At 42.1% G+C, this 14268-nt stretch overlaps 3 protein-coding genes across 4 annotated transcripts; all 3 read left to right on the forward strand.

The window, feature by feature from the left end:
• Positions 1-418: 418 nt before the first annotated feature.
• Positions 419-4550, forward strand: pigs (phosphatidylinositol glycan anchor biosynthesis, class S; the record flags this gene model as incomplete). Its single annotated transcript, XM_084565384.1, has 12 exons — positions 419-437; positions 1139-1278; positions 1372-1483; positions 1571-1660; positions 1766-1857; positions 2001-2241; positions 2324-2466; positions 2546-2660; positions 2762-2907; positions 3070-3170; positions 3250-3460; positions 3800-4550. The coding sequence occupies 12 exons, from the start codon at positions 419-421 to the stop codon at positions 4076-4078; spliced, it is 1689 nt and encodes a 562-aa protein (XP_084421510.1). The 3' UTR covers positions 4079-4550.
• Positions 4551-4694: 144 nt separating this feature from the next.
• srsf1b (serine and arginine rich splicing factor 1b) lies at positions 4695-8668 on the forward strand. 2 transcript variants are annotated; one of them, XR_014699562.1, is made up of 5 exons: positions 4695-5134; positions 6289-6512; positions 6603-6775; positions 7142-7811; positions 8095-8668. XR_014699562.1 is itself a non-coding variant. In XM_084565385.1 (4 exons), the coding sequence occupies exons 1-4, from the start codon at positions 4941-4943 to the stop codon at positions 7328-7330; spliced, it is 780 nt and encodes a 259-aa protein (XP_084421511.1). In that variant the 5' UTR covers positions 4695-4940; the 3' UTR covers positions 7331-8668. The 2 variants fall into 2 exon arrangements, 1 of the variants encoding a protein (XP_084421511.1); XM_084565385.1 differs by having other exon boundaries at positions 7142-8668.
• Positions 8669-12505: 3837 nt separating this feature from the next.
• dynll2b (dynein, light chain, LC8-type 2b) lies at positions 12506-14054 on the forward strand. The gene is made up of 3 exons (XM_084565243.1): positions 12506-12650; positions 13283-13419; positions 13500-14054. The coding sequence occupies exons 2-3, from the start codon at positions 13288-13290 to the stop codon at positions 13635-13637; spliced, it is 270 nt and encodes an 89-aa protein (XP_084421369.1). The 5' UTR covers positions 12506-12650; positions 13283-13287; the 3' UTR covers positions 13638-14054.
• Positions 14055-14268: the final 214 nt, after the last annotated feature.

Here is a 14268-nt window from a genome sequence, read left to right on the forward strand (position 1 = left end):
GCAGTAGGTGAGGTGATATTTTGTGGGTGTTGTTTGTTACTTTTTGTGCGTGAAATATCTACAAAATATGCAACAATAACAGGAATTGATCGGTTTATGACTGAACCCATTAGAGATAAATGTGCACGCTGTATTTGTGCGTTTAATATTGTCACCGGGGCACTCCCAACCGACAGCACCGACCACATACTGCGTAAAAAGACTCCCCCCATTTATATCAAACAGACTTGTAGCCTTATAGATTTCTCTATCAACAAATTCCTTCCATTTCATGACCTTGTAGCTAATTTGCTGAATCACGACAGCGTTTTAATACCCACACATCACCGGATTTGATTTCTTTTTAACATCAGTCATGTGACCTGTGACGGGGCGTGTTGTACGAACGAACGAGCGCACCCTTTTACCTCTGACAGAAATGGCTACCACGGAAGTGGGTGAGTTGATTCATAACTGAATACTGCTTCAGTTATTTCCCTCGTTTTAAGGGCAGCACATATATTGGTGTAGTATAATATATATAATGTACATTTAACACCTACAACAGGTGTAACGGGTGACCTTAGCACGAAACGGCTTTCTTCTCTCCATACTCTGAAGCTAACAGCTAACAGCTAACAGCTAGCTAGCAGCAGTTGCAGTGGTGTTTCCTTGAAGACGCTGCACCTGCAATTTTTGCCTCATTGTTTTCTTTATATTCAAAATGACAGTTCCTAAATTCCACAAACCGTTTTTTTTTTTAAAGTATCTAGCTTTAAAACTAAAGCAGGCCTAGCAGCCATGTAGTGTTGTAAATGCAGCATCAAGCACACTTTTGTTATGAAATAAACAGATTACTTGCTGCAATCAGTGGGGCCCAATGAGGTATCACATTTTTTAAGACAGCTGACACGTTCATATGTTAAAGTAAAACATCTAATTGGTGTGATGTTGGTACCGTATGTTAATAAACAAAAATAAAGTTGATATTCTTTGTAAGTTTTGATGCAAATCACAAAACATTTGCTGCTTATCTTTGCCATTTATGACCCTACGTAAACTATGTTTCCATTTTTGACACAGGGAAACAGTGATGGGTGTAGTTCCTTGCTTTTCAGCTTAATCACTTTCTCTCTGTCTCTCTCCATGTGTCTCTCAGAGCGTAGGCGAGGTAAGCTTGCAGCTCTGTCCATAGCAGCGGTGGTCATCCTTGTGGGAGTCCCACTATGGTGGCGGACGACAGAAACGTACCGGGCCTGGTTGCCTGTCAGTCAGATACAAGAATTGGCTGACCTCCAGGTTAGTTTGTGACTCCATGTCTCCCATCTTGTGGTTAGTCAGTGCATCCTTTTTTAAATGAACCCCCTCTCTCTTTAATTCATTTGTTTTCAGCTGCAGTTGAGTGCTGATGTAGAGGTCGTGTTTGCACGTGGCACGGTGACACCGGAACAGCAGAAGAAGATGCCACTGACACAGACGCAGGATGAGGAGCACGCAGTAGATGGTGATTTATTTATTAGTGCTGTTTATGATCCTTTGGTGACAAAATAAAAAGCCCGGGATGTCATTTTTGAATGTGGTTTGTTTTCAGAGAACACATCTTTGAGGTACAGGTACGAGACGAGGTACCGCACTGCTACAGTCATGGAGGAGGATGCTCTGAACAAGCCCACCGCTGCAGGTGAGCTGCCTGTCAGACTTTGGCTTTCATCACTTTAGATGCTGACATTTTATTATCTCAGTGAAACAACATGTAGTCATTTCGCTTCCTCCTCCTCTTCTGTAGAAGCAGATCTGTCTCTGCACACACTCAGTGAGAGTCCATGTGGTTCCCTGGTTGTATATGTGATCCCAGAGTCGTCTTCACTGCTGCCTGAGGTTATAATTTGTCCTATTTTTAATTTTTTTGTTCATTGTTTCTGTAGTTTTTCATTAGCGTGCATACTGTTATACTTTGCGTAACTGTGAACAGTTAATAGATTACTCAGTAGCTTTCTGACCTGAACTTTCTTGCCTTTAAGGATGTAAACGTGTATATTGGTCAGCGACGGACAGCCCTGCTGCGCATTGGTGCACCGATGAGAGTGGGCAAGACTCTCGAGCAATTGCTGGCTCACCTGGAGCCTCGGCTCAAGCAGGTGCTGCAGGTGATGTCTTTTAGCCACAGAGATATCACCGCTGCCCTCAGTGACAGAGTCCGTTTCACTCCTGGCAACAAAGAGAGCATCGCTGACAGCATGAGAGCCTTCAAATCCAGCCCAGGTTGGTCTTTGTTACAGCCATGAAGTAGAAGAGATTATTTTCTGGTTCAGTTTGCATGTGCTCATTCTCATCCTTCCTTTAGGCTATGAGATAACATTCAGTCTGTTGAACCCGGATCCAAAGTCACACCGGCTGCACTGGGACATAGAAGGTGCCGTTCAGACCTATATTCAACCGTTGCTTACAAAACTGTCCCCTGTGGCCAACTTTAGCATCGACTCTCAGGTACAGAGTGCGCATGTTTGTTCATCACCACGAAAACATCCTCAGCTGCTGTTTGTTAACGTACACGTTCCTTTCGCAGACTTTGTACTACGCCATGCTCGGTGTGAACCCACGATTTGACAGCAGCCGCGGTGCCTACACACTCAACGCTGACAGCCTTGCACATGTCATCAACCCGGTGGAGGCTAGACTTGGTGAAAGAGTTTTTCCAGTGTTTGCCAAAATAAGGAACGTGATTTAGTTTGTTCTGGTGTATTTACATTGAGCTGTGTGTTGGGTTTTTTTTGCATATCAGGCTCTAATGCTGCGTCCTCCAACCCAGTGTTGAATTTCCTTCTTTACGTCCCGGATTCCCACCACTCACCCCTTTACATCCATGACCATAAGAAACAGGAAGTGCCTTCTAATGCATTTCACTCTCCACGGTGGGGTGGAATTATGGTAAGATAATCTACACAGGTGATAATAATCTAAATACAATTGTTATAACTTAATACAAGTCAATATGTTAGATTTTAATAATACCTACACTGCAATTTTACACTCTTATTTTGTTTTGTTGTGTACTGTATCCATAAAAAAAAATTGTTCTTGTCCCTTTAGGTTTATAATGTTAATGGTTTCTATGGGTCAGAGCCCGAGTTTCCTGTCGACGTCAACATAAACATGGCAAAAGTCATGGGCGTCTTCCTCGCACAGCTTCGGTAAGCGTTAGCCTACTGACTGACGGCTGTTTTGTTTTGAGTAGACGCTGGGTAACTTTACGTTAACATTTCTTTTCAGACTGTTGCTGGGTGTGCAATCTTCAGCCCCTCCCGCTGGCTTCCTCGTGGCGCAGTGTGGCAGTACAGGACTGGCCGACTGGGAGCTGGACCGCCTCATGTGGAGTCGTAGCGTAGAAAATATTGCAACTGCAACCACCACCATCACCTCTCTGGCCCAGTTGCTAGACCAGATAGGCAACATTGTTATCAATGACAACATTGCAGAGCAGGTAAAATGCATATGGACCTGCATTTGCTTCAGTCTTACCTAACCGTGCACATGCATGAGAGAGTGATGTTTATGTTCCTTATTTTTAATTGAAGGAAAAGTTTTATTGCTTTAGTATAAAAAAATATTTTATAATGCGACATAACTGCTTCTAAAAATGCAATTGCAGCTTCCAGGTCAACTGAAAAAGACATGAGAAACAACTGTTTTGTTGATAAAGAGATGTGCCAACGTGAACCTTCTATCAGGCTCATTAAATCTAACCATTATTGTGCATTTTAATTGAGTCTAAATACGTTTTATCTAACCTGTGATTCTTTTTGCCTCTGTTGTCTCTCAGGTGTCCAGTGCTGTCTCATCTCTGCAGCTGGCCGTGGCTGAGCTGGAGGCCGGGAATCTCGGCTTTGCTCTGCAGTACAGTAAAGAGGCCATCTTGGCATCAGAGAAAGCCTTCTTTGACCCTTCACTCCTCCACCTCCTTTACTTTCCTGACGACCAGAAGTTCGCTATCTACATACCACTCTTCCTGCCAATGTGTGTGCCTATTCTGCTGTCACTGCTCAAAATAGTGTCCGAGGCAAGACAGAAGCGCAGAGAAAAGCAAGCCAAAAAGGACTGAAAAACAGTAATAAACATGAGACAACTGTTTTTTAGTGTTGTTTTACATTCAAGATCAAAAGCAGGCATGGAGAAAAGTTCATTTGTAACAGTATAAGTCATGTATAATTTTTTTTTTTATGAGGATTCATGTCTGTTTTAAGATTTTAATGAGCGGCTGCTGGTGACTGTCAAACACTGTACTGAAAGCTTGAATTGTTGTTAATTTGTACAGGTTTTATATTTGAACTCTTTTAAGTTATAAAGAAATAAAAACCAAATGCACAACTCGTTTTTTTTTTGTAAATAATAGGCAGATAAAATAATGTCACCAGGATTAACTCAACTGCCTTTTTAACACATTTCGAGGCAGCCTGCTGTTTTTATCGGCATTGCTTGGCTCAGCTTAATCACAAGACTAAACTAAATACTGATTAGGTTTTATTTTTAATGGATTTGTATACAGGAGATACATCTACATGACACAATTATAATACTTCCTCATGTTTATTTGTGTGAGATTGTTTTTTCAGCCGCAGGCAGTGCAGTTGCAGTAGGGTGGAGCTCCACGCTCCAGTAGGTGGCGGTATGTTACCCTTTAAATATAGTTGTAATTTATCGGCACCACCGAAGAAGAATGGGTTGTTAATTGCGGTTGCCGCTCACAACTTTTAGCTGCTGCTTATTTTTCTGATTTGGCGCCTACCTCGAAGGGTTTCAGCTTCACGTTGAGCTGTAGCTGCAACGTATTAAATAACGTTCAGTTCTTATATTCTCTTTGCTACCTGAGCGCAATTTTACACATTTTTTTCTTGCAGGAGGAGACCTGCTAACTAGCTTGCTAATTCCCCATCACCGCTAACGTTAGCTAGCTTTGCGCCATCATGTCCGGCGGAGGTATTGTTCGAGGACCAGCGGGAAGCAACGACTGTCGCATATATGTGGGCAATCTGCCGCCAGATATCCGTTCAAAAGACGTCGAAGACTTATTTTACAAATACGGGTCAATTCGTGACATTGATCTGAAGAACCGAAGAGGAGGACCGCCGTTCGCCTTCGTGCAGTTCGAGGACCCGAGGTGAGCTGCAGTGCCTCGCCACGCACGTCCTAGCGCTACCTCCTGTGTTAGCTAGCTAGCTAGCTACACACAAACATGCTTTCACTTCACAGAGCTGTATAAATTGGCGCCTGCAATCGGTTTATTTATAGTTTATTAATTATACCCGGAAGTATTTGTTTATTTTATTTATTTAAACCTAATCTTTAATTTTGTGGGTGTAGCACTCGGTGCATGGTGCAGTATATTGTGCTTTACTGAGAGATTCCGCTGTTGTCGAGGCCTGTTGTAGAGTAGACCACATTAGCTGGGGTGCGCCCAATTAAATTAATATCCGATGCACACTAACTTGTCAAAACATTAGCTGCTCTAGTGAAAACAAATGCATTCTAATGTGACGTAACTTAAAAACAATAGAAACACGTGTTGGTACAATAGAATACAATTCAGTAGTACTACAAACAGCCTCCAAAACGAAACCACGCTTTTTATGTGTTTTTTTTATTTTATTTTTTTAAACAAACGCTGAATACCATAACATTCATAAAGCTAAGATTTAGTGCAGGAGACCGATAATAAAATGCATTCATTGTAAATATTTTACCTGGCGAGTGAGTGGTGGTGTTTTGGTGGGAAATAAACCCACTGCAAGTAAATCACAGTTGAAAACTTTATTGTCTTAAATTTTGATTATTTATTAAAATGTCCAACATTTTCTCATCCCAGCTTCTCAAATGTGCAAATTTTCTATTGTCTTAGATTCTGTTAAACTGATATTGTTGTGCACGCCATGCATAATGTTAACTTTTTTTTTTTTTTTTACTCAGCTTTTTTCGCACAGTTTCTCTGCCATTATACATTACAAGCAACCTTTTTTGTTTATTTTACTGGCTTTATTTAATAAAGATGATACATGGCAACATTTCTTGACTCTTTCCCCAAAAGGTTTTTGATGAGAGACTTGATTTTTTCCTTCATACTACAATTAAAATAGTAATGGACCCCAAATTTATGCTGACCAGGACAAGATTTGTATATTATTTTAAATAAACTTAAAATAATAACATGCATGTTACTCACAGATTCAGTCATTTGAGGCCAAATCAAACTAATCTGCTGAACTGATACTTGGATTCATTGACTAGTTTTTGATTATTACCTCTTGAATTTCACAGGGATGCGGAGGATGCTGTTTATGGACGCGACGGTTATGACTACGACGGCTACCGGCTGCGTGTTGAGTTTCCTAGAAGTGGAAGGGGAGGAGGAGGAGGAGGAGGAGGCGGCGGCGGCGGCGGCGGAGGTGGTGGAGGTGGAGGAGGTGGTGGAGGGATGGGACCCCCAAGGGGAAGGTACGGTCCCCCTTCACGGCGCTCAGAAAACAGGGTTGTTGTGTCAGGTAGGTACCTTGTTTCTCTTTGCAGATTTTATAAGTCTATATTTGAATGTTTGAATCTAATGCCACCTTTTATTTGTTTTTCCTCCTCAGGTCTTCCACCCAGTGGCAGCTGGCAGGACCTGAAGGATCACATGCGAGAGGCAGGTGATGTATGTTATGCGGACGTGTTCCGTGACGGCACCGGAGTGGTGGAGTTTGTACGCAAAGAAGACATGACCTACGCTGTCCGTAAACTGGATAACACCAAGTTTCGTTCTCATGAGGTACGTAAAGGATGGTTAGGCTAAAATGAAGAAAACAAGGAGTGACTGAATATTACTAGGCAGTAAGTGAAGTCTGATGTAAAGCCTTTTACATTTAAAATTTTCAGCATGCATACTTTGTTGTTCATTACCTGGAACAGAGCAGTCGTGCATATAGGGAGACCTCTCACTCCAAAGCAGGTGTTTGTGTAAATTACAGTTTTGTTAATGGATACCCCTAAATCCTACATGCTAGTTGTTTTATAGTGTCTGATGTGTCACACGAAACTCTAGAAGTGGACTTCTTCAGGTGTCTGCATCAGTGTCGCACAGCAGTTTTAATACGGTAATGAAGGGTTAGTCATGTGTATGCATGTTTGTGTCCAGGGAGAGACGGCCTACATTCGTGTGAAGACGGACGGCCCTCGCAGCCCCAGCTACGGTCGCTCTCGCTCTCGCAGCCGCAGTCGAAGCCGAAGCAGAAGCAAGAGCGGTTCTCGCAGCTACTCTCCACGCCGCGGCAGAGGCTCTCCGCGTTACTCTCCCCGGCGCTCCCGCTCCCGCTCTCGCACCTAAATTTACTAAACTAAAGCGTTGATGTACCTCAGAGCCGGAGAGAAAATGTTCACTTAACAAATCCTGTATACTCACCAAGGATCATCCACGTGTCACCTGTGTACACTGTCAGGTCATGTGTTCCCTTTCCACCTACTTTCTGTTGCAGTTTTATTTTTTTTATTTTTTCCGATATCTGCAGACCAGATGAATGTGGTTTGTCTACAAGTCCATCTTTCCCTTTTCCTCTTCTCACAAACCTTCTGTTTCTGCTATCCACCTTTCTCTCGTCTCTGTACTTCTCCTGAATGTCCCAGTTGACTGCTTTATATTTTTCGTTTCATTTGCAAATAGTTTTACTTCTTTTAAACATATACTACTGTCCTTTGACCTTCTTGTGTGTCTCTCTGTAGAGTTCAGAGGAACAAGATAGGATGGGAACAGAGGAAACAGTTCAAATTAGGATAAACAGGAGGAGGAGGAGTCAAATATGGCACCAATGGTATGATGGCTGTGCCTTGTTAACTGTGAAATCTGCATTATAAGGCGTTTTTTTCTCTCCTTTTTTTTTTTTTTTTTTTTACACTTTATAATAGAGTGACGCTATTAAATGTTTCAAGTTCTCTATGCCGTATTTGGAGACCCAAAGCTTGCTTTTTCTCATCTTTTAACTATAGATGATGTCCCTTACTTTGGTAGCTGCATTAATATAAATTTCTTGGCGTACTTTCTGAAGGTGTGATTCTAACTCGCCTCCTTCTCTTTGGTTTGCTGGTATTCTGAAGGTTTGGACTGGGCTCATTGTCTCCCCATACCGGAGCCGGATCAGGATTCAGGATCAGATCAGGATTTAGGATTAGGCTTCAGGATGGAGACATGGAGCACGACCCCCGGCCCTGTCCACATAACCCCCGTGAAACCGGAAAAAAAAAAACGTTCTAGCAAGATATTCAAATTGGCTTTCGAATTATCCAAATATTTTTTTTCCCAATTTTGTGTGGGACAGAAGACAGACAGGATTACTGATGGCACAGTGATGATTGATTATTTTTCAAATTTTTGTAATAAAAAAAAAGAAGAGCAGAGATCGGATCAAATCGAGGAGGAGGGCTGGGAGGTACAGGATGGATCCACACGCATAAGGAGAGTGGTAAATAGTGGGCAAAGGGAGGAGGGAGGGCAGAGGGTGGTCTGGGAGGCAACACGGGAATGCCACCGTTAAGTGGTTTGTATCTCTTTTCTTAGGTTAGTCTTTTCCAAAGGTGGCTGGTTTTCTTAAGTATAATCTCCAGTATTTCAAAGCTTTATTCTCTTTTAATAAAATGTTCAGTAACATTAAAGTGAGTTTTGTTTTTCTTTTCCTGTATTAATCCAACGGTGGCTTTAAAACATACACCTGTACACATGCAGTTGTGTGTTGGTGCTAGGTGATTTTAAGCTAGCCATCTATCAATCAAGCTATCAGTTGTTTCAAGCCCCATGAAAACAATGTGGACAGGGGCTTCCAGATGACTACTGTTTAGCATATTTTGCAATAACAACAATTAAATCCCTTTAAACCAATGAAGGCCATAGAGTGCGTCAACAATACTCCAACAATAGCCCCTCTAAGGGCCCTCCTCTATCTACCCTAAGACAGATTTTGCAGTATGAACTGGGGAGATAACGTGTACGTCTTTGCACGTCTGAATCCCAGTCTCTCAAGTTGTGTTTTCCTGAATCTTCTCATTGATGCATCGCCTGAGTTTTTGCCTGTCTCATTGTTAGCCCTGCGATAGACTGGGGTTACAGAAAATTAATGAATATCTGAGATGAACCCTTGTTTTCAGCATCTGGTGTGATTTCCATTGTGCAGGTTGGTATACTTCAGACATCATCACTCAATACGTCCTGGCCCAGATGAAATAAAACAGGCCCGTTCATGGACATTACCACCCCCTTATTTCACAGAAGGGATGAGTTTCTGATGCTGGAATACATACTATTACATGACGTTTCTGATTTAAACTAAACTGGTCTCATTTATCCACAAAACATTTTTCCAGTAGTCTTCTTCTCCACATGATGTTTAGCAAACTGCAGAAGGGCAGAAATGTTCTTTTTGGAGAGCAGTAGCTTTCTGCCATGCACATCATGGTTGTTCATTGTTCTCCTAATGGTGTTTTCATAAACATCGACATTAGCCAATGTGAGAGAGGCCTTTAGTCGCTTAGAAGTTACCCTGGATTCATTTGTGACGTCTCGGACGGTTTTGCCTCTTGCTTTTGGAGTGATCGTTGTTGGTCGACCACTCCTTAAATCTCCTCCATTTGTTCACAAGCTGTCTGACTGTTTATTTGTTGATTCCAAACTCTTATGAGATGGCTAAACTTTTCCCGCCTGATGATCAACAACTCTTTTACTGAGCTCCTCGGAAAGCTCCTTTGTCCATGCCATCCACACTTCCACAAACGTGTTGTGAAGATCAAACTCAGACAAATTCCTGAGTTATTATTATTATCATTTTTTTTTAAACAAGCACTGAGTCACACCTGAGTCAGATCGACTCTTAATTTGGCCTACAGGTACACTTAGTTTTGCACCTAACACAAATGTAATATTTTATCATTTTCCTGAATAAACAAATACCAAAGCATAATATTTTGGTTTCATTAGTTTATTTGAGTTCTCGTACTGTCTGGAACATCCGTTTAAAATCATTTTAAAGCGGCATTGTGTGGCATATTTTTGCTTCCCTCTGCCTCAACTAACTTGTTTAGTCCATCAGCTGCATAGTTTATTTGATGGCACTGCCAGATTGCAGGCTAAAGTCAGACCTGGAGCACCTGGAAAATGGCATCCATCATTCATTTATTCATTCATTTTCTGTAACTGCTTGTCCTCTGGAGGGTCGCCAGGGGGCTGGATCCTATCCAGCTGTCATCAGGTGAGAGGCAGGGTACACCCTGGACAGGTTGCCAGTCTATTGCAGGGCTAACACAGAGAGACAGACAACCATTCACACCTACGACCAATTTAGAATCACTAATGAACCTAACCACCATGTCTTTGGACGGTGGGAGGAAGCCAGAGTACCTGGAGAGAACCCACACAGACACAGGGAGAACATGCAAACTCCACACAGAAAGGCCCACTTTCTGTTGGATTAATTATTAATCAAACCTACGATATGAACCTAAAATGAGATTAACAAATAAGCAAGACTAAGATAATGAGTGATCCCGATACTGGAGCAAGTAATCAGCTGGGAAAAAAAAATAAATGGTAGTACTCAGCATGTTATGTTGAAGTTTATTTTTTATGGTTAGAGGTTATGGTTATTTTACAAACAACAAAACTTGTTCATTGTTACTGAATTAAACCAAAGAACACCAGTAACAGTTTGGAAGAAATTTCACAAATATTTGAAGACCTAGTTTAAGGAGTCATTGTCAAAGGTCATTCTGTGTGTCATGTTTTTTTAGATTAATAGAATAATAGCTGGTGTTAACTGGCTGTTACGGTAACAACTATACAACAAGTACATTAAAAGTAGCACAACACAACACCATTAAAGTTAAAAAATAAGATTAATGTTACAGTGTAAAGCTTCTGATATCCATATGCATAGCATTTTGAGTAAGGTTTGAAAATGATTATCGATTGAACTGAATGTGGTTTGCCGTTTCAGTACCATGGACAGAGACTCTGACCGTCAGGGAGTTTGAATGCTGTTCCTTTATGTATAGATTATACGCTGCCTGGCCAAAAAAAAAAGTTCACACTCTAATATTTAGTTGGACCGCCTTTAGCTTTGATTACAGGACCCATTCGCTGTGGCATTGTTTCGATAAGCTTTCACCAAGATCTTGTATTGATGATGGGAGAGTCTGACCACTGCACAAAGCCTTCTCCAGCACATCCCAAAGATTCTCAGTGGGGTTAAGGTCTGGACTCTGTGGTGGCCAATCCATGTGTGAAAATGATGTCTCATGCTCCCTGAACCACTCTTTCACAATTTGATGAATCTTGTCATCTTGGAACATGCCTGTGTCATCAGGGAAGACAAAATCCATTGATGGAATAACCTGGTCATTCAGTATATTCAGGTAGTCAGCTGACCTCATTCTTTGGGCAACATAATGTTGCTGAACCTAGACCTGAGCAACTGCAGCAACCCCAGATCATAGCACTGCCCCCACAGGCTTGTACAGTAGACACTAGGCATGATGGGTGCATCACTTCATCTGCCTCTCTTCTTACCCTGATGCCCCCATCACTCTGGAACAGGGTAAATCTGGACTCATCAGACCACATGACCTTCTTCCATTGCTCCAGAGTCCAATCTTTATGCTCCCTAGTAAATTGAAGACTTTTTTTTCCAGTTAGCCTCACTGATTAGTGGTTTTCTTAAGGCTACACAGCTGTTCAGTCCCAATCCCTTGAGTTCCCTTCACATTGTATGCGTGGAAATGTTCTTACTTTCACTATTAAACATAGCCTTGAGTTCTGCTGTTGTTTAAGTGATCGCCGATCACGATCAATCAGGATTTTTTTCAGACCACATTTCTTCCTCAAAGACGATGGTTCTCCACTATCCTTCCAGTTTTTAATAATGCGTTGGACAGTTCTTAACCCATTTTTAGTAGTTTCTTCAATCTCCTTAGATGTTTTCTCTGCTTGATGCATGCCAATGATCTGACCCTTCTCAAACAGACTAACATCTTTTCCACGATCACAGGATGTGTCTTTAGACATGGTTGTTTAAGAAATGAGAAGCTACTCATTGCATCAGTTGGGGTTAAATAACTTGTTGCCAGCTGAAAGATAATCACCCATGCAGTAATTATCCAATAGGAGGCTCGTACCTATTTGCTTAGGTAAATCCAGGTGGTGACTTTTTTTGGCCAGGCAGTGTACAAATTGGTTAAATAAATATCAGTTTTATAATCCAGTTTTTCCTGCATGTATTTGTCCTTAACATTTCCTCTTGAAGCTGTATATCTAATCCCTCTCGTGCCCTCCTCTCAGTCTGATCTACATTAGAATGTGCTGCAAGCTCTCCCAGGTTCTGCAGATCAATACTATCGATCAACCTGATCACCAGGGTCGATCACGCCTCTCCGAGGGGAGGGTGTGGGTGAAAACGGTGCATTCTGGGTGGAAACAAGATGCGGGCACTGTCCGCAAGTAGAAAACGCCGTGGGCAGGGTGGAGGCCTCGCAGGAGCCAATCGCGCGGTGGATGTGAAGTGGGAGGGCGGATCGGACGCACCACGCTTCCTTCCATAAATGAAGTGAAAACTGTGCAGCTTCCCGCATCGCACACACACATCTCAATATTAGAACTTCGCCGAAAGACGGTAAGAGCCAGCTGCATTTTTATTAACATAATACATTGCTGCGTGTGTTGCTAATGGAGCCTGCTCACTGTGAGCAGGTGAGAGTGGATGCTAAGGTGTGTGTTGCTTGCATGCTAATCTGCCCCAGCTGCATGAATACTGCCTCCACTTTCTGGGCATTGTTTGCAAACCTGACAAGTCCAGCAGCTTGTGACACTTACAGAAATGTTTAAAATGCTGTTGAATGTGTGCAGCAATGTCTGCTCCTACATCAGCATTCAACCACAGCTGTAAGACTGTCTGCTGCAGAGCACAGGTGCACCTTTTTTTGGGGGGCGAATTATGAAATATCATGACATGTTGGTGCCTTTCTTTTGAGGACTGTGATGCTAACATGGACTGTTCTTGACTTGCATAACTATGTAAAATGCCAAACACCCGTCAGTGTGGATGGATAAGATGCCTGACTCATTTAGTACTCAATTCATTTCATGTAAATCCTCAATTCATAATGCAAATAGCCAGAGACAGTTTCTGTAAGCAAGCAGTGGGGTCAGTCATGGCAGTTCTACCTGGGCCAAGTGGACGATGTTAACATGCTGCAAGTAGTAAATAAAGTATAGAAACTTAAATGTTTATTTTCTCCCTTACAGCCATCATGTCTGACAAGAAGGCCGTGATAAAAAACGCAGATATGTCTGACGAAATGCAGCAGGATGCCGTGGACTGTGCCATGCAGGCCATGGAGAAGTACAACATAGAGAAGGACATCGCCGCCTTCGTCAAAAAGGTAAATTAGTCCGAACATACGTTGAAACTTATTAAAAAGCCCTCTGGTTTATGATATGCCACTTATTGTTCCTCTCTCAGGAGTTTGACAAGAAGTACAACCCCACATGGCACTGCATTGTTGGGAGGAACTTCGGCAGCTACGTGACGCACGAGACGAAGCATTTCATCTACTTCTACCTGGGTCAAGTGGCTATTCTACTGTTCAAGTCAGGCTGAAACGCCACCCCCTCCCTCTCCTGAAACTACTTTTAGTCCAGCTCTAAATGCATCTGTGCCACCACCTTTCCATGCCAGCCTCCTGATTTCCTGCTTTCTTAGGTTGTTACTTTTTGCCACCTGCCTGGACTGGTGATGTGCCATTCATAGAAAATGCCAATGTAGAACTACTCATGCCAACATTTGCACATCTGTCAGAATCATTATTATTATTGCTCCTGATTTCCAGATGTTTTGCTGTGTGACGATGCAGACGTGTACATTATTTCATATGTTGTGTAATAACTTAATTTCATTGAATTAAATCAGAGCAACAGAGTTTTCGTTGAAATGCCTTTAATTTTCAGTGTCAGCTGATGAAGAGTGGAAAAAGCCAAGACTGTTGCTTAACACTTAATAAAGAATGTTACACGCTGAGAGATTTAGGGTTTTGTACATGCTTGAACATTCCTGTTTACACTTGAGTTGTGGATATTTTACGATGTTGCTGCTGTATATCTCTGGAATGTAATTGAGTGTGCGGTCGTCTGGTATTGTTTTCAACATGTCAAGCACAAAATAACTTTGAGACAGTAAATTGGTTCAAAATGTGCCCCGTGTATGTGCGGCTTGATTTTATTTATTACGCATG

The sequence above is a fragment of the Chelon labrosus genome (genome assembly GCF_963514085.1).
Source record: "Chelon labrosus genome assembly, chromosome: 17".
Taxonomy (NCBI): domain Eukaryota; kingdom Metazoa; phylum Chordata; class Actinopteri; order Mugiliformes; family Mugilidae; genus Chelon; species Chelon labrosus.